The sequence below is a fragment of the Saccopteryx bilineata genome, chromosome 4, assembly GCF_036850765.1.
Source record: "Saccopteryx bilineata isolate mSacBil1 chromosome 4, mSacBil1_pri_phased_curated, whole genome shotgun sequence".
Classification (NCBI taxonomy): domain Eukaryota; kingdom Metazoa; phylum Chordata; class Mammalia; order Chiroptera; family Emballonuridae; genus Saccopteryx; species Saccopteryx bilineata.
The window spans coordinates 76,452,071-76,474,871 of record NC_089493.1 but is presented as its reverse complement, the minus strand read 5'-3'; the positions used below and the strand labels follow the sequence as shown (position 1 = coordinate 76,474,871).

The following is a 22,801-nucleotide window of genomic DNA, read 5'->3' as shown; positions in this document are numbered from 1 at the left end:
AGAGCAGGGGTGATGTTTTACTGGGAAAGGGAATTAAGGAACATTAGCATTGAATAAAAATGCTTTTCTGGCCCTGGCCAGTTGGCTCAGTGGTAGAGCGTCGGCCTGGCGTGCAGGAGTCCCGGGTTTGATTCCCAGCCAGGGCACACAGGAGAAGCTCCCATCTGCTCTCCACCCCTCCCCCTCTCCTTCTTCTCTGTCTCTCTCTTCCCCTCCCGCAGCCAAGGCTCCATTGGAGCAAAGTTGGCCTGGGCGCTGAGGATGGCTCCATGGCCTCTGCCTCAGGCGCTAGAATGGCTCTAGTTGCAACAGCGACGCCCCAGATGGGCAGAGCATCGCCCCCTGGTGGGCATGTCGGGTGGATCCCGATCGGGCGCATGTCTGTCTGCCTCCCCGTTTCCAACTTCAGAAAAATACAAAAAAAAATGCTTTTTGCAGCTGTTCCTCTATTTTGTAGTTATTGGAATAGAACTGCTCATTTTCAGCCATACCTCTCCTTTTTTTCTTTTTTTTTTTTTTTTTATTACAGGAACAGAGAGAGAGTCAGAGAGAGGGATAGAGACAGACAGACAGGAACGGAGAGAGATGAGAAGCATCAATCATTAGTTTTTCGTTGTGACACTTTTTTTTTTAGTTGTTCATTGATTGCTTTCTCATATGTGCCTTGACCATGGGCCTTCAGCAGACCGAGTAACCCCTTGCTTGAGCCAGCGACCTTGAGTCCAAGCTGGTGAGCTTTTGCTCAAACAAGATGAGCCCGCACTCAAGCTGGCGAGCTCGGGGTCTCGAACCTGGGTCCTCGGCATCCCAGTTTGATGCTCTATCCACTGTGCCACCGCCTGGTCAGGCTTTTTTTTCTTTTTTTAAATTTATTTTTGAGAGAGAGGGGGGGGGATAGACAGGGACAGACAGGAACGGAGAGTTGAGAAGCATCAATCATTAGTTTTTCATTGCGAATTGCAACACCTTAGTAGTTCATTGATTGCTTTCTTTTTGTGTGTGTGTGTGTGTGTATTTTTCTGAAGCTGGAAACGGGGAGGCAGTCAGACAGATTCCTGCATGCACCCGACCGGGATTCACCCGGCATGCCCACCAGGGGGCGATGCTCTGCCCATCTGGGGTGTCGCTCTGTCGCAACCAGAGCCATTCTAGCGCCTGAGGCCATAGAGCCATCCTCAGCGCCCGGGCCAACTTTGCTCCAGTGGAGCCTTGGCTGCGGGAGGGGAAGAGAGAGACAGAGAGGAAGGAGAGGGGGATGGGTGGAGAAGCAGATGGGCGCTTCTCCTGTGTGCCCTGGCCGGGAATCAAACCCGGGACTCCTGCATGCCAGGCCGATGCTCTACCACTGAGCCAACCCGCCAGGGCAGATTGCTTTCCCATATGTGCCTTGACCACAGGCCTTCAGCAGACCAAGTAACCCCTTGCTTGAGCCAGCTACCTTGGGCTCAAGCCGGTGAGCTTTTGCTCAAACCAGATGAGCCCGCGCTTAAGCTGGCAACCTCGGGGTCTAGAACTGGATCTTCCACATCCCAGTCCGACACTCTATTCACTGCGCCACCACCTGGTCAGCCCCCTCCCTTTTTTTACAAAAAAGTTTTATATTGATTTAAGAGAGAGAGGAAGTGGGAGAGAGAGAGACAGGAACATTGATCTGCTTCTGTATATGCCTTGACAGGGGATTGAACTGGCAACCTCTGTGCTCAGGGGCAACTCTAACTAATGCTATCCAGCCCATACCTCCCTTTTTAGCCTTCCAGTACCTGAGGCGCTAGTACAAAACCATCACAGGCAATTTGAGATGGGTAACTGATGTAGTTGTAGCTGACCCTTCTCTTTGATGAGATTCCTTGTCATTCCACCAAAGCTCATTCAGAACTAATTGAAAGAACAAATTTTGGTGGAGAGGAACCTAGTTCTCAGATAGTTATTTTATACTTCAGGACTCAGGTGAGAAGTCAGGTTTACCATGACATTTTAAAGGAACTTTGGCCCATTCAAAACAAGTTTCTTCATTATTTTTCACTGAGATTGTGGGGTAGCTATTTTTGGGTCTTAGTGTCTTTGTCTGTTAAATGAAGATAACAGTACCTTATAGGACTTTTGTGAGCCTTACTTTTTTTTTTTTTTTTTTGACAGAATCAGAGAGAGGGACAGCTAGGGACAGACAGACAGGAAGAGAGCGAGATGAGAAGCATCAGTTCTTTGGTGCAGCACCTTAGTTGTTCATTGATTGCTTTCTCTAATGTGCCTTGACCAGGGGGCTACAGCAGAGCAAAGGACCCTTTGCTTAAGCCAGCGACCTTGGGCTTCAAGCCAGTGACCTTTGGGCTCAAACAGTGACCATGGGGTCATGTCTATGATCTCACACTCAAGCCAGCAATCCCATGCTTAAGCTGGTGAGCCTGCGCTCAAGCCAGCAACCTCAGGGTTTCTAACCTGACTCCTCTGCGTCCCAGTTCGATGCTCTATCTACTGCACCACCACCTGGTCAGGCGAGGCTTACTTTTTACTTACATATAAAACCCTTTGCACAGTGCCTGACATACACTTAGTAAATGCTGTCTGTCTACCACCATCATCATCATCTCTATTAGGAGACAGTTATAAATATGCACTCCCTGGAATAGAAAATGGTCCTCCTCTCTGAGGCACTGCCCAAGCATTTATCACTCACAGACCTAGCTTCCTATGTTCTGTGAAGATTAAAACAAAACAAAAACAAGTAGTTAACTTTTATTTTTAGTTTGGTTCTCTTTGTCCTAGAGTGTATTGATATAAGGACTTAAGTAAACCAGAAATGTAACACAAACATTTGCTTTCTATTTTCCAACTCTAGTATATCAGATTTCCAAACAATGGCTAGCTGGTTTGCTTGCTTTCTTTTTTAATCAATAAAATAGCCATTTATTTATTTATATATTTATAATATATATTTATTTATTTATTTTAGTGGGTAGGGGGACAGACAGGAACGGAGAGAGATGAGAAGCATCAGCTCATAGTTGCGGCACCTTCGTTGTTTATTGATTGCTTTCTCATGTGCCTTGACTGGGGGCTCCAGCTGAGCCAGTGACCCCTTGCTCAAGCCAGCGACCTTGGGCTTCACGCCAGTGATCTTTGGGCTCAAGCCAGTGGCCATGGGGTCGTGTCTATTATCCTGCGCTCAAGCTGGTGAGTCTGCGCTCAAGCCGGATAAGCCCACCCTCAAGCTGGCGACTTTGGGGTTCCAAACCTTGGTCCTCTTTGTCCCAGGCTGATGATGCTCTATCCACTGTGCCACCACCTGATCAGGCTTATTTTTCAGTTATAATTTACTTTTAATATTATTTTGTGTTGGTTTCAGGTGTACAGCATAGTGTTTACACAATCATATATACTTTATAAAGTGTTCCCCTCAGTATTTCCAATATCCACTTGCCGCATTCATAGTTAATTACAATATTATTGGCTATATTTCCTTTGCTGAACTCTACATCCCCATAACTATTTTGTAACTTCTGGTCTGTACTTCTTAACCCTTTCACCTCTTTCACCCAGTCCCCAGCCCTCCTTCCTCTCTGGAAACCACCAATTTGCTCTTGGTTTGCTTTCATTCTGTGAACTCTGAACTGTGGGTTAAATTGCCAAAGTGATAATAAAAATATTTTTATTTGTATGCAAGTCCTTTCTACTCTGCTTGCAGACCCCATGGCAGCCTTAATTAGGACTTTTGTTTCCTTGATGGAGTTACAGGTTTTTGTTTCTTTTTTTAAGAATCTAGGCTTGGGTGTTTATATATGTAGAATGATTCAGATTTATGTTCTGTTTTGTTATAAAACCAGAAGCTTGGTGTCATAGTTAAGGCACATTAGTCAGCCTCAGCGTCATGCAATAGCGTCAGGGCCACTTGCTCTGCATCTGCCGTCTTGTGGCTCAGCTTCCAATGGTGTGTCATACTATGCCTGGTGGTTGCTTAGACAATGACCAGGCTACCTGTGCATTAAAGCCCTATTTAAATTCAGAGCTGTGTCTATCCTTATTAAACTTAAATTTAAATTCTGTTAAGCCTTTAGAAAATTGTTTGAAGTTGGTTTATTTTTAGCTCAATGATATTAGGCATAGAAAAGACAGAGTATGTATCCACCTTAAAGTGCCCCACCTAAGTTAGGGAGTATGTTCCATGAAACTGTTTATCAGTTCTTGACTCTTCTTAAAGATGACTACGTGAGACAGAGTTTATTCTTGTGTTGTTTACTAATTATTGTATTATTTTCCATAGGAACTATTGTAAACCTACTTTTGCCCTTCCCTGCACTGTCTTATGTAGATTTAATTCAGTAACCAGGGTTGTGTTATATGGAATATGACTTGAAATAATTGAACCAGTGGTTAGAATGCTGGATGTTTTTACATTTGAGAAAGTAAGAAGTATAAAGTCCTTAGTTTTTTTGTTTTAAAATAATCGGCCTGACCTGTGGTGGCACAGTGGATTAAGCGTCGACCTGGAAATGCTGAGGTCTCCGGTTCGAAACCCTGGGCTTGCCTGGTCAAGGCACATATGGGAGTTGATGCTTCCAGCTCCTCCCCCCTTCTCTCTCTCTGTCTCTCTCCTCTCTTTCTCTCTCTCTCTCTCCCTCCCTCCCTCCCTCCCTCCCTCCCTCCCTCTCCTCTCTAAAATGAATAAATAAATTAAAAAAATTAAAAACTAAAATAACCGAATTTTAAAGAGGCTATTAGTTTTGGTTTGGTTGTCTTGTGTTTTGTTAATGAAGCAGCTTTTTTTATAGAATTAGACAAGTAGATATAAAAGTTCATATGGAAAAACAAACATGCAAGAATGGTCAGGAGAACACTTTAAAACCTGAAAATCTATGAGAGGAGACTAGCCCTGGCCTACATAAATAAATACTACAAAGCCTATGTAATTAAAGCAGTGTTGTACTTACTGGTATATGAAGAGACAGTAGTCCTGTGGGATAAGATAGAAAGAAATAGACCAGGTAACTATGAAAATATAGGATATAGTAAATGATGTGGCAAAAGTGAACTTTTTAATAAATGATGCTGTGATACCCATTTGGAAAAAGATATAATTAGATCCAGACTTTACACCACACAAAAGAAACTATTTACGATACAGTTTTCTTCAGTTTATTTATTTATTTTTTTATTTTTTTCCTGTATTTTTCTGAAGCCGGAAACAGGGAGAGACAGTCAGACAGACTCCCGCATGCGCCCGACCAGGGTCCACCCGGCACGCCCACCAGGGGGCGACGCTCTGCCCCTCCGGGGGGTCGCTCTGTTGCCGACCAGAGCCACTCTAGTGCCTGGGGCAGAGGCCGAGGAGCCATCCCCAGCGCCCGGGCCATCTTTGCTCCAGTGGAGCCTCGGCTGCAGGAGGGGAAAAGAGAGACAGAGAGGAAGGAGAGGGGGAGGGGTGGAGAAGCAGATGGGCGCTTCTCCTGTGTGCCCTGGCTGGGAATTGAACCCAGGACTTCTGCACGCCAGGCCAACGCTCTACCACTGAGCCAACCGGCCAGGGCCTACAAAAGAAACTCTAAGTGGACCAGATATATAAATGAAAACAATGAAATCATACTTGTTCTAGAAAATTTTTTGTTATAAAATCAAGAGGCAATAAAAGAAAAGATTGATAAATGTTACTGCATAAGTGTGCTGAAGTGCACATAGCACATCATGGGGAAATTAGAGTAATTTTCCTTAGCAGGAAAAGGCAGTGATGCCCATTATCTCTGCTGCTATTCAAATTGTGCTCTAGAGGTTTAGCCAGTGCAATTAGATAAAGAAATTGGCATAAGTGGTATAGAAGTAAAGCTATCTCTTGTTTGCAGATGATATGGTAGCATACCTTGAAAACCCCCTAGTCAATGATAAATCTAACTTCAAGTGATAAATGACATCAGTAATGTAGTAATATATAAAATTAGTATATAATTAACTAATGTCACACTTATAAATTCAATAAAAAAGTAAAAAAAAAAAAGCTTTTCTATTTACAAATAACCAGTTAGAAGACATAAAGGGGAAAACCTGTTGATAGTAACACAGAGGATGAATACTTGGGAATAAACCCAGAGAGAAATGTGCAAAACCTTCAAGAGAGAAACTTGAAAACACTTTAAAAATACAGAAGTCAACTTGAACAAATGGAAAGATAGCTCTTTTTCTTGGTGAGGACAGTTCAAAATGAGAAAGATGTCAGTTCTCCAATATTTATAAATTTAATGCAGCCTGACCAGGCGGTGGCGCAGTGGATAGAGCGTCGGACTGGGATACTGAGGACCCAGGTTCGAGACCTGGGGGTCGCCAGCTTGAGCGCGGGCTCATCTGGTTTGAGCAAAGCTCACCAGCTTGGACCCAAGGTCGCTGGCTCCAGCAAGGGGTTACTTGGTCTGCTGAGGGCCCATGGTCAAGGCACATGTGAGAGAGCAATGAAAAACTAATGATTCATGCTTCTCATCTCTCTGTTCCTGTCTGTCTGTCCCTGACTACCCTTTCTCTGACTCTCTCTCTGTCTCTGTAAAAAAAATAAATAAATAATAAATAAATAATTTAATGCAATACCAAAAAATACCACCAATTTTTTTTTTTTTTTTTTTTTTTTTTGGTGACAGAGACAGAGAAAGTCAGACAGGAAGGGAGAGAGATGAGAAACATCAATTCTTCGTTATTGCTCCTTAGTTCATTGATTGATTTCTCATATGTCCCTTGACTGGGAGGATACAGCAGACTGAGTATCCCCTTGCTCGAGCCAGCGACCTTGGGTCCAAGCTGGTGAGCTTTTGCTCAAACCCAATGAACCTGTGCTTAAGCTGGTGACCTCTGGGTCTTGAACCTGGGTCCTCTACATCCCAGTCCGACGCTCTGTCTACTGTGCCACCACCTGGTCAGGTCCAACAAGCATTTTTCTATGGAGTTAGACAAGCTGATAATTAAGTATACATGGAAAAGTAAACATGCAAGAATAATTAATGGAGATTTTTTTCTTTAGGATAACTGGGATGATGATGACGAGGAAAAAAAAGAGGAAGCAGAAGTAAAACCTGGTGAGCTACTGGGGTTTCTCCATTTTTGGTTTTATGTTATGGAGAGCTTCTGATGCTTACATTAATTGTAAACCAGTAGTTTTATTGCTAGCTTTACCCAGTGGCCAAATAAGTTTCTGTTGAATGAGTACAAAAACGTTTTACATAAATGTTAAAGGCACACTTTAAAATTAAATACCCATTGAATTTGAAGTTATTTATTACGTTCTATAAGCTAATATATTTTTAAAGTATGATATTTGTAAAACACTGTGTAATATGACAACACGAGAATTCTCATATCCGTCCACAGTATGTTAAGACAAATGACAAAATGCTCTCAAAATTGAAAATTTTGGTATTTAGAAACCAAATGCTCTTCCATTCCCTCTTTATCTTCTCCCTGCATCTCTTCTCTCAAAACAGAATCAGATTGGCTACCTGTTGTTTTTCTGAGCATTGTTCTTAGGAGAGAGTAAAGGGTGTAGCATCATGGTTGAATGATCTAAGTCCCGCCTGAAAGGCTGTAGAAAGATATGAAGGGAGATGTTTGGATCTTAGGGATCATGTTAGAGAAGAAAAAGGAAGAGAGCCCCAGAACTTTCCCATTCTTATTTGCCAGGAGATCACCATATAAAATTGGAGCTGGGAGAGGTTTGGTCTCTTGATATACACACATATCATGTCTCTCTCCTTTGTAAACTGGAAAATATTCTAGATAATTGATTTAAAAGTTTTCTTTACTTTTAGAAGTAAAAATTTCGGAAAAGAAAAAAATAACAGAGAAGATAAAAGAGAAAGAACGGCAGCAGAAAAAAAGGCAAGAAGAAATTAAAAAAAGGGTAAGTACTATTGACTTTCTAAAATATAGAACTCTCACCTCAGTAGTGGTACAGTGCCTTAACAGCAAATATTACCTAGCAATTTGAGGGACTTTATAAAGACTTTTAAGTGGACACAATCAGATAAGTGAGTCCCCAAACTAAATTTGTGATTTTTGCAAAAACCAAACCCAGAAGCTTTATTAGAATACCTTTTTTAAGTTTTTGCAAACATTCAGGAACAGTCATGATTGTGTAATGACCACATTCAGTGACTTTTTGCTAGTGACTGTAGTTCTTTCTAGTTGAGATTAGTCTTTATTTGCAGTGTACATATTGAGTGAAATACAAAAAGCATCTGTTTCTCTGCCATGTAGTATGTGTGTTTGTTCTTAATTATTTGGAACAAGATCAGGAATCTTATATTAATTTATTTGTTTTCTTGAATAGAAAACTTTTTTTTTAATTTATTTTATTTTATTTATTCATTTTTAGAGAGGAGAGAGGGAGAGAGAGAGACAGAGAGGGAGAGAGAGGAGAGAGAGACAGAGAGAGAGAAGGGGGGAGGAGCTGGAAGCATCAACTCCCATATGTGCCTTGACCAGGCAAGCCCAGGGATTCGAACCGGCGACCTCAGCATTTCCAGGTCGACGCTTTATCCACTGTGCCACCACAGGTCAGGCAGAAAACTTTTTTAATTAGCAAGAGAGAAAGACAAGAGACAGGAAGGGAGAGAGATGAGAAGCATCAACTTGTAGTTGCTTCACTTTAGCTGTTCATTGATTGCTTCTCATATGTGCCTTGGTCAGGGGGCTCCAGCAGAGCCAATGACCCCTTGCTCTAGCCAGGCATCCCCAAACTACGGCCCCACGGGCTGCATGTGACCCCCTGAGGCCATTTATTCGCCTGCCCCCCCCCCCCCCCCGCCGCACTTCCGGAAGGGGCACCTCTTTCATTGGTGGTCAGTGAGAGGAGCACTGTATGTGGCGGCCTTCCAACGGTCTGAGGGACAGTGAACTGGCCCCCTGTGTAAAAAGTTTGGGGACCCTGCCTGACCAGGCGGTGGCACAGTGGATAGAGCGTTGAGCGTCGGACTGGGATGCAGAAGACCCAGGTTTGAGACCCCGAGGTCGCCAGCTTAAGCGCGGGCTCATCTGGTTTAAACAAAAGCTCACCAGCTTGAGCCCAAGGTCGCTGGCTTGAGCAAGGGGTTACTCAGTCTGCTGAAGGCCCGCGGTCAAGGCACATATGAGAAAGCAATCAGTGAACAACTAAGGTGTTGCAATGCGCAACGAAAAACTAATGATTGATGCTTCTGATCTCTTCGTTACTGTCTGTCCCTCTCTCTCTCTCTCTCTCTCTCTCTCTCTGTCTCTAAAAAAAAAAAAGTTTGGGGACCCCTACAGTGACCTTGGGCTCAAGCCAATGACCATGGGATCATTTCAGTGATTCCACACTCAAACCAGCAACCCTATGCTCAAGCTGGATGAGCCCACGCTCAAGCTGGTAACCTCAGGGTTTCGAACCTGGGACCTCAGCATTGCAGGTCAGTGTTCTATGTACTGATCCCCTGTGCTACCACTGGTCAGATTGAATAGAAAACACATTTACATGATTTAAAATCAAAACAATATTAAGAATCTCTCCCAATCCTTCATTCATCTATACTGTTTCCCTCTGCCCCATAAGTAAATATTGGTGTCTTTTTTTTTTTTTTTTTTTTTTTTTTACAGAGAGAGAGTCAGGGAGAGGGATAGACAGGGACAGACAGACAGGAACAGAGAGATGAGAAGCATCAATCATTAGTTTTTCATTGCGCATTGCGACACCTTAATTGTTCATTGATTGCTTCCTCATACGTGCCTTGACCGTGGGCCTTCAGCAGACCGAGTAACCCCTTGCTGGAGCCAGCGACCTTGGGCTCAAGCTGGTGAGCTTTTGCTCAAACCGGATGAGCCTGTGCTCAAGCTGGCGACCTCAGGGTCTCGAACCTGGGTCTTCCACATCCCAGTCCAACGTTCTATCCACTGCGCCACCGCCCAGTCAGGCAATATTGGTGTCTTTCTGTCTCTATAATGTCTTTATGTATTTGGATACAACTATTGTATATTCTTATTCCTTCCTTCCTTTTTAATATAGTTTTCACCTTTTTTTTCCGCTGAAGTTAGAAGCAAGGAGGCAGTCAGACAGACTCCTGCATGTGCCCAACTGGGATCCACCCGGCATGCCCACCAGGGGGACAGTGCTCTGCCCATCTGGGGCATTGTTTCGTTGCAGTGGGAGCCATTCTAGCACCTAAGGTGGGGTCCATGGAGCCGTCTTCAGTACCCGGGCCAACTTTGCCCCAATGGAGCCTTGGCTGCAGGAGGGGAAGAGAGAGACAGAAAGGAGAGGGGGAAGGGTAGAAAAGCAGATGGGCGCGTCTCCTATGTGACCTGGCCAGGAATTGAGCCTAGGACTTCCACACACCGGGCCGACTCTCTACCACTGAGCCAACTGGCCAGGGCTCTGCCCATCTGGGGCTATGTTTGCAACCAAGCTATTTTTAGCATCTGAGGTAGAAGCTCCATGGAGCCCGAGGCCAATATGCTCGAACCAGTTGAGCCATGGTTGCGGGAGGAGAAGAGAGAGAGAGAGAAAGAAAAAGAGGAGAAAGGGGTAGAGAAGCAGATGGTCACTTTTGCTGTGTGCCCTGACCAGGAATTGAACCCAGGACATCCACACACTGGGCTGACACTCTACCACTGAGCCAGAGCTAATCTATTATTTTTTTGCTAAAATAAAATCAAATAAGTAACAAGTATTACTCATTTTACATCTGTCCTCAAATGGAATACTTTAGAGGTAATGCTGTGTGCTTCATATTTCATCACATCAGTAGTCATATAATGTCTGTCTTATTATTAGTGATGCTAAAGTCGATCAGTGGTTTAAGGTGTGAGCAGCCTTATCCCTTTCATAAAATTATGTATTTCTTCTGACAGTTTCATGTCAGTTTCTCACCCATTAGTTTTGTATTATTTCACTAGGTAATGCAGATTGGTGATTTTTCTCCTTCTGTGATTTCTCTTCCCTTTTTTTTGTTGGCTGGCTTCTCTTTTCCTCTTCTTTTGCTATTTGGCTACGTTGGATCTAGTTTCTACTAGAAAAGCAGAGTAAAGCTTAATTTTTTTCTTTTTAATTACCAACTTTCAGAGTAAGGAAGGGGTATAAAAACTTCAAGTGGTGAAAAATGAGTGATATTGTGGATTTTATTTAAGGCTGTTTATTTTTGAGTAGATTTATAGACTTACAGATTATTATAAATTCATTGTGTTTTACTAAGATACAGTAGTTTTTTGTTTTTACAGAGACAAGATAGTGAGTCAGAGAGAGGGATAGACAGGGACAGACAGACAGGAACGGAGAGAGATGAGAAGCATCAATCATTAGTTTTTCATTGTGCATTGCAACACCATAGTTGTTCATTGATTGCTTTCTCATATGTGCCTTGACCGCGGGCCTTCAGCAGACCGAGTAACCCCTTGCTGGAGCCAGCGACCTTGGGTTCAAGCGGGTGGGATTTTTGCTCAAACCAGATGAGCTCGTGCTCAAGCTGGCGACCTCAGGGTCTCGAACCGGGTCCTCTGCATCCCAGTCCGATGCTCTATCTACTGCGCCACTGCCCGGTCAGGCCAGTAGTTTGTTTGTTTGTTTGTTTTTTTTGTATTTTTCTGAAGCTGGAAACGGGGAGAGACAGTCAGACAGACTCCCGCATGCGCCCGACCGGGATCCACCCGGCACGCCCACCAGGGGTGACGTTCTGCCCACCAGGGGGCGATGCTCTGCCCCTCCGGGGCGTCGCTCTGCGGCGACCAGAGCCACTCTAGCGCTTGGGGCAGAGGCCAAGGAGCCATCCCCAGCGCCCGGGCCATCTTTGCTCCAATGGAACCTCGGCTGCAGGAGGGGAAGAGAGAGACAGAGAGGAAGAGCGGGGGTGGGGGTGGAGAAGCAAATGGACGCTTCTCCTATGTGCCCTGGCTGGGAATCGAACCCGGGTCCCCCGCACGCCAGGCCGACGCTCTACCGCTGAGCCAACCGGCCAGGGCCCCAGTAGTTTTTTTTGATGCTCAAATTGTCCCAACTTTGGGCAGTAGGCATCCCCTTAAGTAATTCCTATCTTCATCCTTTTGACAGAACCCCAGTAATCTTTGAAAGCTTCCTTGTTTTCTGGCACAGTAAGTGCCAGGTGCACCTGATAAACTGTCTTCTTTAAGTCTGGAATCAGCTACTTTTCTGAAGTTTATTTTAGTGGGAAATATGTAGTGGACAAATCTAGGTGCTCATAGTACTTAGTGTTATGGTGAGAGCCTTGCCATCTGCACCCATTTTTATGGATTAAACTAGGAAAGTGTGCGTGTGTATGTGTAATCATTAGTTCATATTGATATTTTCTGTTCTTCTCACAAGGATTTCCTTGCAATTCTTTTTGGGATTAGAATATATCCTGTTAGCCTGACCAGGTGGTGGCGCAGTAGATAGAGCATTGGCCTTGAATGCTAAGGACCCAGGTTTGAAACCCCAAGGTCACCAACTTGAGCGCAGGCTCATCTGGCTTAAGACAGGATCATAGACATAACCCTGTGGTTGCTGGCTTGTGTCCAAGTCTCTGGCTTGAGCAAGGAGTCACTCGCTCTGCTGGAGCCCCTCAGTCAAGGATCATATGCGAAAGCAATCAGTGAACAACTGTAGCACAGCAACAAAGATTTGATGCTTCTCATCTCTCTCTCTCACTAAAAAAAAAAAGAAAAAAATGTATCCTGCTAAGAATGTATAATTATATTCTGCATTTTAAAGTCATTTTCTGGGCCCTGGCCAGTTGGCTCAGTGGTAGAGCGTCAGCCTGGCGTGCAGGAGTCCCGGGTTGCATTCCCGGCCAGGGCACACAGGAGAAGCGCCCATCTGCTTCTCCACCCCTCCCCCCCTTCCTCTCTGTCTCTCTCTTCCCCTCCCGCAGCCAAGGCTCCATTTGAGCAAAGTTGGCCCGGGCACTGAGGATGGCTCTTTGGCCTCTGCCTCAGGCACTGGAACGGCTCTGGTTGCAACAGAGCGACACCCCAGATGGGTAGAGCATCGCCCCCTGGTGGGTGTGCCAGGTGGATCCCGTCAGGCACATGCGGGAGTCTGTCTGACTGCCTCCATTTTCCAACTTCAGGGGGAAAAAATAAATAAAATTAAAATAAAGTTGTTTTCTGTGTCATTATGTCTAATATGATGTATATTTGTTTCAGTTTTCAGTTTTAAAATATTTAACTTTCTTTTTATTATTTTGTATTAAGTTTTTATTACTATTATTTTTTTTTAATAATTTTATTTTTAATGGGGCGACATCAATAAATCAGGATACATATATTCAAAGATAACTCCAGGTTATCTTGTCGTTCACTTATGTTGCATACCCATCACCCAAAGTCAGATTGTCCTCTGTCACCTTCTATCTAGTTTTCTTTGTGCCCCTCCCCCTCCCCCTTTTCCTCTCCCTCTTCCCCTTCCCCCCCGTAACCACCACACTCTTATCACTGTCTCTTAGTTTCACTTTTATGTCCCACCTACGTATGGAATTCAGTTCCTGGTTTTTTCTGATTTACTTATTTCACTTCGTATAATGTTATCAAGTTCCCACCATTTTGCTGTAAATGATCCGATGTCATCATTTCTTATGGCTGAGTAGTATTCCATAGTGTATATGTGCCACATCTTCTTTATCCAGTCATCTATTGATGGGTTTTTTTGTTGTTTCCATGTCCTGGCCACTGTGAACAAGGCTGCAATGAACATGGGGCTGCATGTGTCTTTATGTATCAATGGTTCTGAGTTTTGGGGGTTATTATTTTTGTATTAAGTGAGAAGCGGGGAGGCAGAGAGATTCCCGCATGCGCCTGATGGATCTACCCAGCAAGTCCACTAGGGGACGATGCTCTGCCCATCTAGGGCTGTTGCTCCATTGCAACCAGAGCCATTTTAGTGCCTGAGGTGAGGCCATGGAGCCATTCTTAGCACCTGGGCCAACTTGCTCCAGTGGAGCCTTGGCAGTAGGAGGGGAAGAGAGAGAGAGAGAGAAAAGAGAGGGGGAAGGGTGGAGAAGCAGATGGTCACTTCTCTTGTGTGCCCTGACTTGGAATTGAACCCAGGACTTCCACACACTGGGCCAATGCTCTTACTATTGAGCCAACAGGCCAGGGCCTTTCTTTTTTAAACATGAAATACTATATGTTCATTAGTCAAAAGTTCCATTGAGTGGATCTTTCTTGGTCATTAAAGTTAGAATTATACTTACCCTATTTCCCCATGTACAGTATAAGACGCACCTTAATTTTGGGGTCCGCAATTTGAAAAACGTGTATTACATAAAGTTATTGAACTCAAAAGTTTTATTCATCGTAAAATTCATGCAACTCATCACTATCAGAACTCCCATGCATTAGCTTGTCCTCATCTGTGTCTGATGACGAATCAGTGTCTTCAACACTGAGTGCAGAAACAAGTGGGAAATGCAAGTAAAAAAAAATCTACAACCACTGTATAAGATGCACCCAGTTCTTAAACCCCAAATTTTTTGAAAAAAGTTGCATGTTATACTTGGGGGAATACGGTATGTTGTTGTATCTTGGTATTAGTCTCTAACATAAATCTTAGTTTGAATGTACTCAGTTTATCTTGGGCCAAGTATTAAGATATATTTAGGTTGTTTTTTGTTTTATTTATTTTTTACAGAGACAGAGAGTGAATCAGAGAGAGGGATAGACAGGGACAGACAGACAGGAACGGAGAGAGATGAGAAGCATCAGTCATTAGTTTTTCATTGCGCGTTGCAACACCTTAGTTGTTCATCGATTGATTGCCTGTGCCCTGACGTCAGGCCTTCAACAGACCAAGCAACCCCTTGCTCAAGCCAGCGACCTTGGGTTCAAGCTGGTGGGCTCTTGCTCAAACCAGATGAGCCCGCGCTCAAGCTGGTGACCTCAGGGTCTCGAACCTGGGTCTTCTGCATCCCAGTCCAACCCTGTATCCACTGCGCCACCACCTGGTCAGGTGATATATTTAGTTTTGATGCAGGAAATACTTTATGTCCAGACTTAACTGTTAGACAGTTAAGGTATTTCCCTTTTTCTTTGTAGAAAGTGTTCTGAGATTTTCTAACTTGGCATAATGACCCTTTTCACTTCATCTCTGTAAGAAATACAACAATCTATTTCAGAAGTGGACTTTTTTTTTTAAGCAAGAAAGAGACAGACTGGGACAGACAAACAGGAAGGGAGAGAGATGAGAAGCATCAATTCATAGTTGCGGCACCTTAGTTGTTCATTGATTGCTTTCTCATATGTATGTGCCTTGACCAAGGAGGTTACAGCCGAGCCAGTGACCCCTTGCTCAAGCCAGCGACCTCGGGTTCAAGCCAGTGACCTTTGGGCTCAAGCCAGCAATCATGGAGTCATGTCTATGATTCCATGCTCAAGCTGGTGAGCTTGCACTCAAGCCAGTGACCCTGGATTTTCGAACCTGGGTCCCCAGTATCCCAGGCCAACGCTGTATTCACTGAGCCACTGCCTGATCAGGCCAGAAGTGGACTTCTAAATCAAAATCTTCAAAATGCATAGGCATGGAATGATTATGAGTGGCACAACTTCCCTTTACGTTTTCCCACTTTGATAATTATTAAAGATTTCCCCTCATAAAAAAGGCAGTATGGGCCCTGGCTGGTTGGCTCAGTGGTAGAGCGTAGAGCGTTGGCCTGGCGTGCAGAAGTCTCGGGTTTGATTCCCGGCCAGGGCACACAGGAGAAGCACCCATCTGCTTCTCCACCCCTCCCCCTCTCCTTCCTCTCTGTCTCTCCCCTTCCCGCAGCCGAGGCTCTATTGGAGCAAAGATGGCCCGGGCGCTGGGGATGGCTCCTTGACCTCGGCCCCAGGCGCTAGAGTGGCTCTGGTCGCGGCAGAGCGATGCCCCGGAGGGGCAGAGCATCGCCCCCTGGTGGGCAGAGTGTCGCCCCCTGGTGGGCGTGCCGGGTGGATCCCGGTCGGGCGCATGCGGGAGTCTGTCTGACTGTCTCTCCCTGTTTCTAGCTTCAGAAAAATACAAAAAAACAAAACAAAACAGTATGTGTTGTAGAAAATTATAGTGGTACCTTGAGATACAAACAGACCAACATACGAATTTTTTAAGATATGAGCTGTGACTGAGTCGTATTTTTGTTTGAGATCCAAGCGGAATTCCTAGATACAAGCCGTGGTTCAGGAAGCTGCTGCTAGTTGGCGCGTTGCACATGGGTCCAATATCAGCAATTTGATATACGAGTTGACTGACTTACGAGCTCGGTTACAGAACGAATTAAATTCATATCTCAAGGTACCACTGTGTACCATAGTATACCAAAATGATTATATTAAACTGTTAACTGTCATCTCAGAGGACTGGGATTGAGACATAAATGACAACTTCTATTGTTTTGAAATTTGTTATGATAATATGTATGTTTTTCATAGTACAAAGTAATATGATAAAAAAATAAGGGGAAAATATTTTTCTGATTGGGAAAAAAACACTTAATGTTTGTATAGTATTGTCATATGGGTATGCCATACTTTATTCTGTTGTTGAACATTCAGATTATCTCTAAATTTATTTGAAATTATAAATACTCCATTGGACATCCTTGTGGATAAAATCTGTGTGCCTCTTGGTTTCTTAAGATAAATATCTAGCAGTGGAATCACTTGATTAAAGCCTGTCAAAATATTTTAAGACTTGATACATATTACCAAGTTGTCCTGGGAAGGTTGATTCAGTATACAGTGTTAGCAGCAGTACATGACAGTGCCATTTTCACCTTGTTCATAGTTTCAATTCTTTATTTTTAACAAAGGCTGTAGAAATAAATTCAGTCTTCCTGGGTTTGAAGTTCCACTCTTCCATTACCAGCTATGTTAACCTTCTGTTACTGTGGACAGGTTGCTTAACTTCTCTGTGCCATAGGTTTTTTTCCTGTTATTTTAAGATAAGACTAAAGTGTTTAAAAGAAGGCTGAAATACAGTATGTAAATGCTTTGTGTTTGCTATTATTTATAATTACATGTGCTTATAAAAAATTCATACAATACAGATGTGTTGGGTCAATCCATCATGATTCCAGCCCTTCTAAAACTTCATTTCTGTCCCATTGTAGTTAGAAGAACCTGAAGAAAATCAAGTACTAACACCAGAAGAACAATTAGCAGATAAACTGCGGCTAAAGAAATTACAGGAAGAATCAGACCTTGAATTAGCAAAAGAAACTTTTGGTAAGCAGGGGGGTGATTGCAGTACAATATTGAGGTTCCAAGTGACTACTCTGAAAGTGTTACTAGTAATGAATGTTCAGGAAACACCTTTTTTGAGATTTCATTAATTACAGTAGAGTGGGTACATGTTCAGATTTTTTTTTTTAAGCAGGGGTGGTTGGAGGACAATGCCAGACAGACAAGGGAGAGAGATAAGAAGTATCAAGTTGTAGTTACGGCCCTTTAGTTGTTTGATTGCTTCACATACCTTGATGGGGGGGGGGGGCTCCAGCTGAGCCAGTGACCCCTTGCTCAAGCCAGTGCTCTTGGGTTCAAGCCAGCGACCATGGGGTCATGTCTATGATCCCACGCTCAAGCCCTGTGTTCAAGCTGGTGACCCTGTACTCAGCCTCGGTTTTTTTTGTTTGTTTGTTTTTGGGTTTTTGGGGTGTTTTTTTTGTATTTTTCTGAAGCTGGAAACGGGGAGAGACAGTCAGACTCCCGCATGCGCCCGACCGGGATCCACCCGGCACACCCACCAGGGGCGAAGCTCTGCCCACCACGGGGCGATGCTCTGCCCCTCCGGGGCATCGCTCTGCCGCGACCAGAGCCACTCTAGCGCCTGGGGCAGAGGCCAAGGAGCCATCCCCAGCGCCCGGGCCATCTTTGCTCCGATGGAGCCTTGGCTGCAGGAGGGGAAGAGAGAGACAGAGAGGAAGGGGGGGGGGGGGTGTAGAGAAGCAAATGGGCGCTTCTCCTATGTGCCCTGGCTGGGAATCAAACCCAGGTCCCCCGCACGCCAGGCGATGCTCTACCGCTGAGCCAACCGGCCAGGGCCATCGTTTTTGTTTTTGACAGAGACAGAAAGAGGGACAGATAGGGACAGACAGGAAGGGAGAGAGATGAGAAGCATTAATTTTTCATTGCGGCACCTTAGTTGTTCATTGATTACTTTATCATATGTGCCTTGACGGGGAGGGGGGGGCTGCAGCAGAGCGAGTGACCCCTTGTTCAAACCAGCGACCTTGGGCTCAAGCCAGCAACCATGAGTCATGTTAATGATCCCATGCGACCCCACACTGAAGCTGGTGAGCCAGTCCTCAAGCCGATGAACCTACACTCAAGCTGACAACCTTGTGGTTTTGAACCTGGGTCCTCTGTGTCCCAGTGTGATGCTCTATCTACTGCGCCACCACCTGGTCAGGCTTGACCTCAGGGTTTTGAATCGGGGTCCTCAGCATCTGGGGTCAGTGATCTGTCCACTGCATCAGTGCCTGGTGAGGCAGTCTACCACTTTTTTAAATGTATTTGTCCCCTGGCCGGTTGGCTCAGTGGTAGAGCATCGGCCTGGCGTGCAGAAGTCCTGGGTTCGATTCCCGGCCAGGGCACACAGGAGAAGCACCCATCTGCTTCTCCACCCCTCCCCCTCTTTTTCCTCTCTGTCTCTCTCTTCCCCTCCCGCAGCTGAGGCTCCATTGGAGCAAAGATGGCCCGGGTGCCGGGGATGGCTTCTTGACCTCGGCCCCAGGCGCTAGAGTGGCTCTGGTCGCGGCAGAGTGAGGCCCGGGAAGGGCAGAGCATCGCCCCCTGGTGGGCAGAGCGTCGCCCCCTGGTGGGCGTGCCGGGTGGATCCCGGTTGGGCGCATGCGGGAGTCTGTCTGACTGTCTCTCCCTGTTTCCAGCTTCAGAAAAATACAAAAAAAAAAAAATGTATTTGTCAGCTGGATGAAATTTGGGTGTAATGTGAGGTCTATAGCTTTGAGATTTTAAGTACTGAACTGCATGTAGGACTGTCCTATTGTTTGGGTTTTTTTTGTTGTGTTTTTTTTTTTACAGGGACAGAGAGAGAGTAAGAGACAGGGACAGACAGACAGGAATGGAGAGATGAGAAACATCAATCATTAGTTTTTCATTGCGCATTGTGACACCTTAGTTGTTCATTGATTGCTTTCTCATATGTGCCTTGACCGTGGGCCTTCAGCAGACCGAGTAACCCCTTGCTCAAGCCAGCGACCTTGGGTCCAAGCTGATGAGCTCTGCTCAAACCAGATGAGCCTGTGCTCAAGCTGGTGACCTTGGGGTCTCGAACCTGGGTCCTTTTGCATCCCAGTCCGATGCTCTATCCACTGCGCCACCACCTGGTCAGGCTGTCCTATTGTTTTAAGTCTGGATAAGGCTTAGACAGTATTGCATGCTGGTCCCAGGAGAGGGTGGTGGTGGGGAAGGGGTGGCAATTCAGCTTTGACTATTCTTTCTTGTGATCAGTGTGATTTCTTTGTGCAACTCTTCTTGGCCCTCACATGCTCTAGCTCTAGAGGACTTGCATTTCTGTGCACCATACTTGCAGCTGTGATAAAAGATATGCTCAGGATCCTGTAAATATATAAGTGCATGGTGTTCTAGAAGGAGTTATATGACACAGGTGGTAAAAGTAAGGAACATGGCCAGAGAAATTAAAAGCTCTCACTTTGGGCTCTGGCCGTTTGGCTCAGTGGTAGAGCATCAGCCCGGCATGTGGAAGTCCCAGGTTCGATTCCCGGCCAGGGCACACAGAAGCGCCCATCTGCTTCTCCACCCTTTCCCCTCTCCTTTCTCTCTGTCTCTCTCTTCCCCTCCTGCAGCCAAGGCTCCACTGGAGCAAGGTTGGCCTAGGCGCTGAGGATGGCTCCATGGCCTCTGCCTCAGGCACTAGAATGGCTCCAGTTGCAACAGAGCAACGCCCCAGACGGGCAGAGCCTTGCACCCTGGTGGGCATGCCAGGTAGATCCCAGTCAGGCACATGTGGGAGTTTTCCTCTCTGCCTCCTTGCTTCTCATTCTCACTTCAGAAAAATAAACAAAAAAACTCTCACTTGTTTTACCAAAGTATTTTGCAGAGTAGAAGATCATATTGAAACAGATAAATAACTTGAAATTGAAACCTAGAGCCAAGATGGATCTACTTTTTTCCCCTACCCTCTTTTTTAGAATGGATCAAGCAGGCTGACTGTCGTGATCATTTCCTTTCCATGGGAAGTGTCACCTTGTCTTTCACTGGTAATCTCAAGAGTTGCAGTTGATGCTCCTGTCCACTGATGTGTGCTTGCAGTGTCTTAATTGCACTCATCTCATTGCAGAGGGCACTCAGCCCTGATCCTGTGTTTTCCTAGGATGGTAAAAGCCACCCATGTGTTTATTAAAGAGAAGGGTTTATGCAGTACCCATAAATCCTAATATGGGACACTAATTATAGATTAAAAGGCAAAAACGTGCATTCATACAGTCATTGTTTAATAGGATTTCAGTGTTGTGTTTCTCATATTAAAATACTGAATCAGTGCTACTGTTAACTAATTTACTTGACTATTGAGGAGAATACAAAAGTGTACCATCTCTTAGCCTAGAATCCTTTTAGGACATATTAATTTTTCTATTGGGATTAACATATGGTTTGCTCCTCCTCAGCTTCTAGAGTTAGTTAACTGGATCCTTTCACAGGAACCATCTTTTTCTTTGCTTTTTTCTTTCTCTCCCCACTTTACTAGGGGCCGTTTCTTGACAGATACTTTAAGAAAGTGTCCTGTGTGCCAGAGACTCCTTTGGCAGTCTGGAGAAACCTATGTGCCCCTTTCTCATATGTTTTTAAATGCATAAAATGCAAAGGATTTTACTTACAAAAGAAATCTTTTATATTGAAGTAGGTATCAAAATATTAAAATTACTTTTGATACAGTAATTACATGCTTTATTAATGCATTAAATAAGATATAGGGCAGGCCTGATAAGTAATGTACTTTGAAAATAATGGTTACTGTGAACAATATTTCAGGATATTGGCAGCAGTTGTAATGTGATACAAAAGTATCTGATATCTGTTGGTAGCAGTCAGGCTAATACCACTGTGATTTGTTACCTGTAATCAAAATGGAAGGAAACACTAAATGAGAGGCTAGTAAAAATAAAGCTATAATCCAAATTCATGGATACCCTCTGAATTCTGTTCAAGGACTCCAGTGGGCCCAGTTTAAGAATCTGCTGTAGAGGCCCTGGCCCGTTGGCTCAGTGGTAGAGCGTCGGCCTGGCGTGCGGGGGACCCGGGTTCGATTCCCGGCCAGGGCACACAGGAGAAGCGCCCATTTGCTTCTCCACCCCCTCCCCCTTCCTTCCTTTCTGTCTCTCTCTTACCCTCCCGCAGCCAAGGCTCCATTGGAGCAAAGATGGCCCGGGCGCTGGGGATGGCTCTGTGGCCTCTGCCCCAGGCACTAGAGTGCCTCTGGTCGCGGCAGAGCAACGCCCGGGAGGGGCAGAGCATCGCCCCCTGGTGGGCGGAGCGTGGCCCCTGGTGGGTGTGCCGGGGATCGTCGGGCGCATGCGGGAGTCTGTCTGACTGTCTCTCCCCGTTTCCAGCTTCAGGAAAAAAAAAAAAAGAATCTGCTTTAGAATGAAATAACAGGGTTATTCAGATGTCTAATTGGTTTATAAACTTTATTATTTTTTTATTTATTCATTTTTAGAGAGGAGAGAGAGAGACAGAGAGGGAGAGAGAGGAGAGACAGAGAGAGAGAGAAGGGGGGAGGAGCTGGAAGCATCAACTCCCATATGTGCCTTACCCAGGCAAGCCCAGGGTTTCAAACCGGCAACCTCAGCATTTCAAGGTCGATGCTTTATCTACTGCGCCACCACAGGTCAGACTAAACTTTATTATTTTTTAGTTGAATTTATTCAGGTACAGGTTCAGGTGTGCAACTCAATAAAACATCATCTGTGTACTGCATTGTGTGCCCATCGCTGCAAGCAGAGTCTCTTTTGTCCCCATTCCGCCCCACCTTAGCCCACCTCTACCTGCCCCCTACCCCCCTTTCCCTCTGACTGTCACCACACTATTGTCTGTGTCTACATGTTATATATGCTTGGGGGGGGGGCTTAATCCCTTCACCTTCTATCATCCAGTCCCCCAATCCCTTTCCCCTCTATATCCATGTCTCTGTTTCTGTTTTGTTCATCAGTTTAATTTGTTCTTTAAATTCCATATATAAGTGAAATTATATAGTATTTGTCTTTATGGGGTACTATGTAGCCATAAAAATGAAGATCTTATATTTTGTGACAGTGTGAATGGTTTATAAACTTTTGAAAATCTTTCTGATATTTTCAGTGCCCCTTTTCTGTTACAGGTGTTACTAATACAGTTTATGGAATAGATGCTATGAACCCATCTTCAAGAGATGACTTCACAGAGTTTGGAAAATTACTAAAAGATAAAATTACACAATATGAGAAATCACTATATTATGCCAGTTTTTTGGAAGCCTTAGTTCGAGATGTGTGTATTTCGTGTAAGTAATTCTAACCTCTAGCCCCTGTGGGTGGGTTTTAGTAAGGGCACACTTAGGAAGATGGAGGCTGACTTTTGGGGGGAGGGGGAGATGCTATAATATATAGACTTAGGATTTTCTTTTTAGCAGTTACTATGAGAATGTTCTGCAGGTACGCAATTAGTTTGGATGGTTTTCATTTTATTTTTGAGGTTTTGTTCATTCTTAATGTTTTTACAGTGGCTTCTCAAAGAGACATTGAGATTTCTTGCTAGGGCAGCTAATGTCTAATTATGTCTTGAAATGAGCTAGGAAGTGTCTTTGAGTGAAAATACTCTTTGGGCATACAAGATTTTAGAGCCTTGA

General features: G+C 44.6%; 1 protein-coding gene across 1 annotated transcript in view; it reads left to right on the top strand.

The window, feature by feature from the left end:
• The window catches only part of EIF3J (eukaryotic translation initiation factor 3 subunit J), a 36,950-nt gene that overhangs the window by 11,702 nt on the left and 2,447 nt on the right, over positions 1-22,801 (top strand). Inside the window, exons 3-6 of the mRNA XM_066276600.1 lie at positions 6,992-7,046; positions 7,776-7,867; positions 17,049-17,163; positions 22,295-22,456. Of these exons, the coding sequence (XP_066132697.1) occupies positions 6,992-7,046; positions 7,776-7,867; positions 17,049-17,163; positions 22,295-22,456 (424 nt within the window). The remainder of the gene's footprint in view (positions 1-6,991; positions 7,047-7,775; positions 7,868-17,048; positions 17,164-22,294; positions 22,457-22,801) is intronic.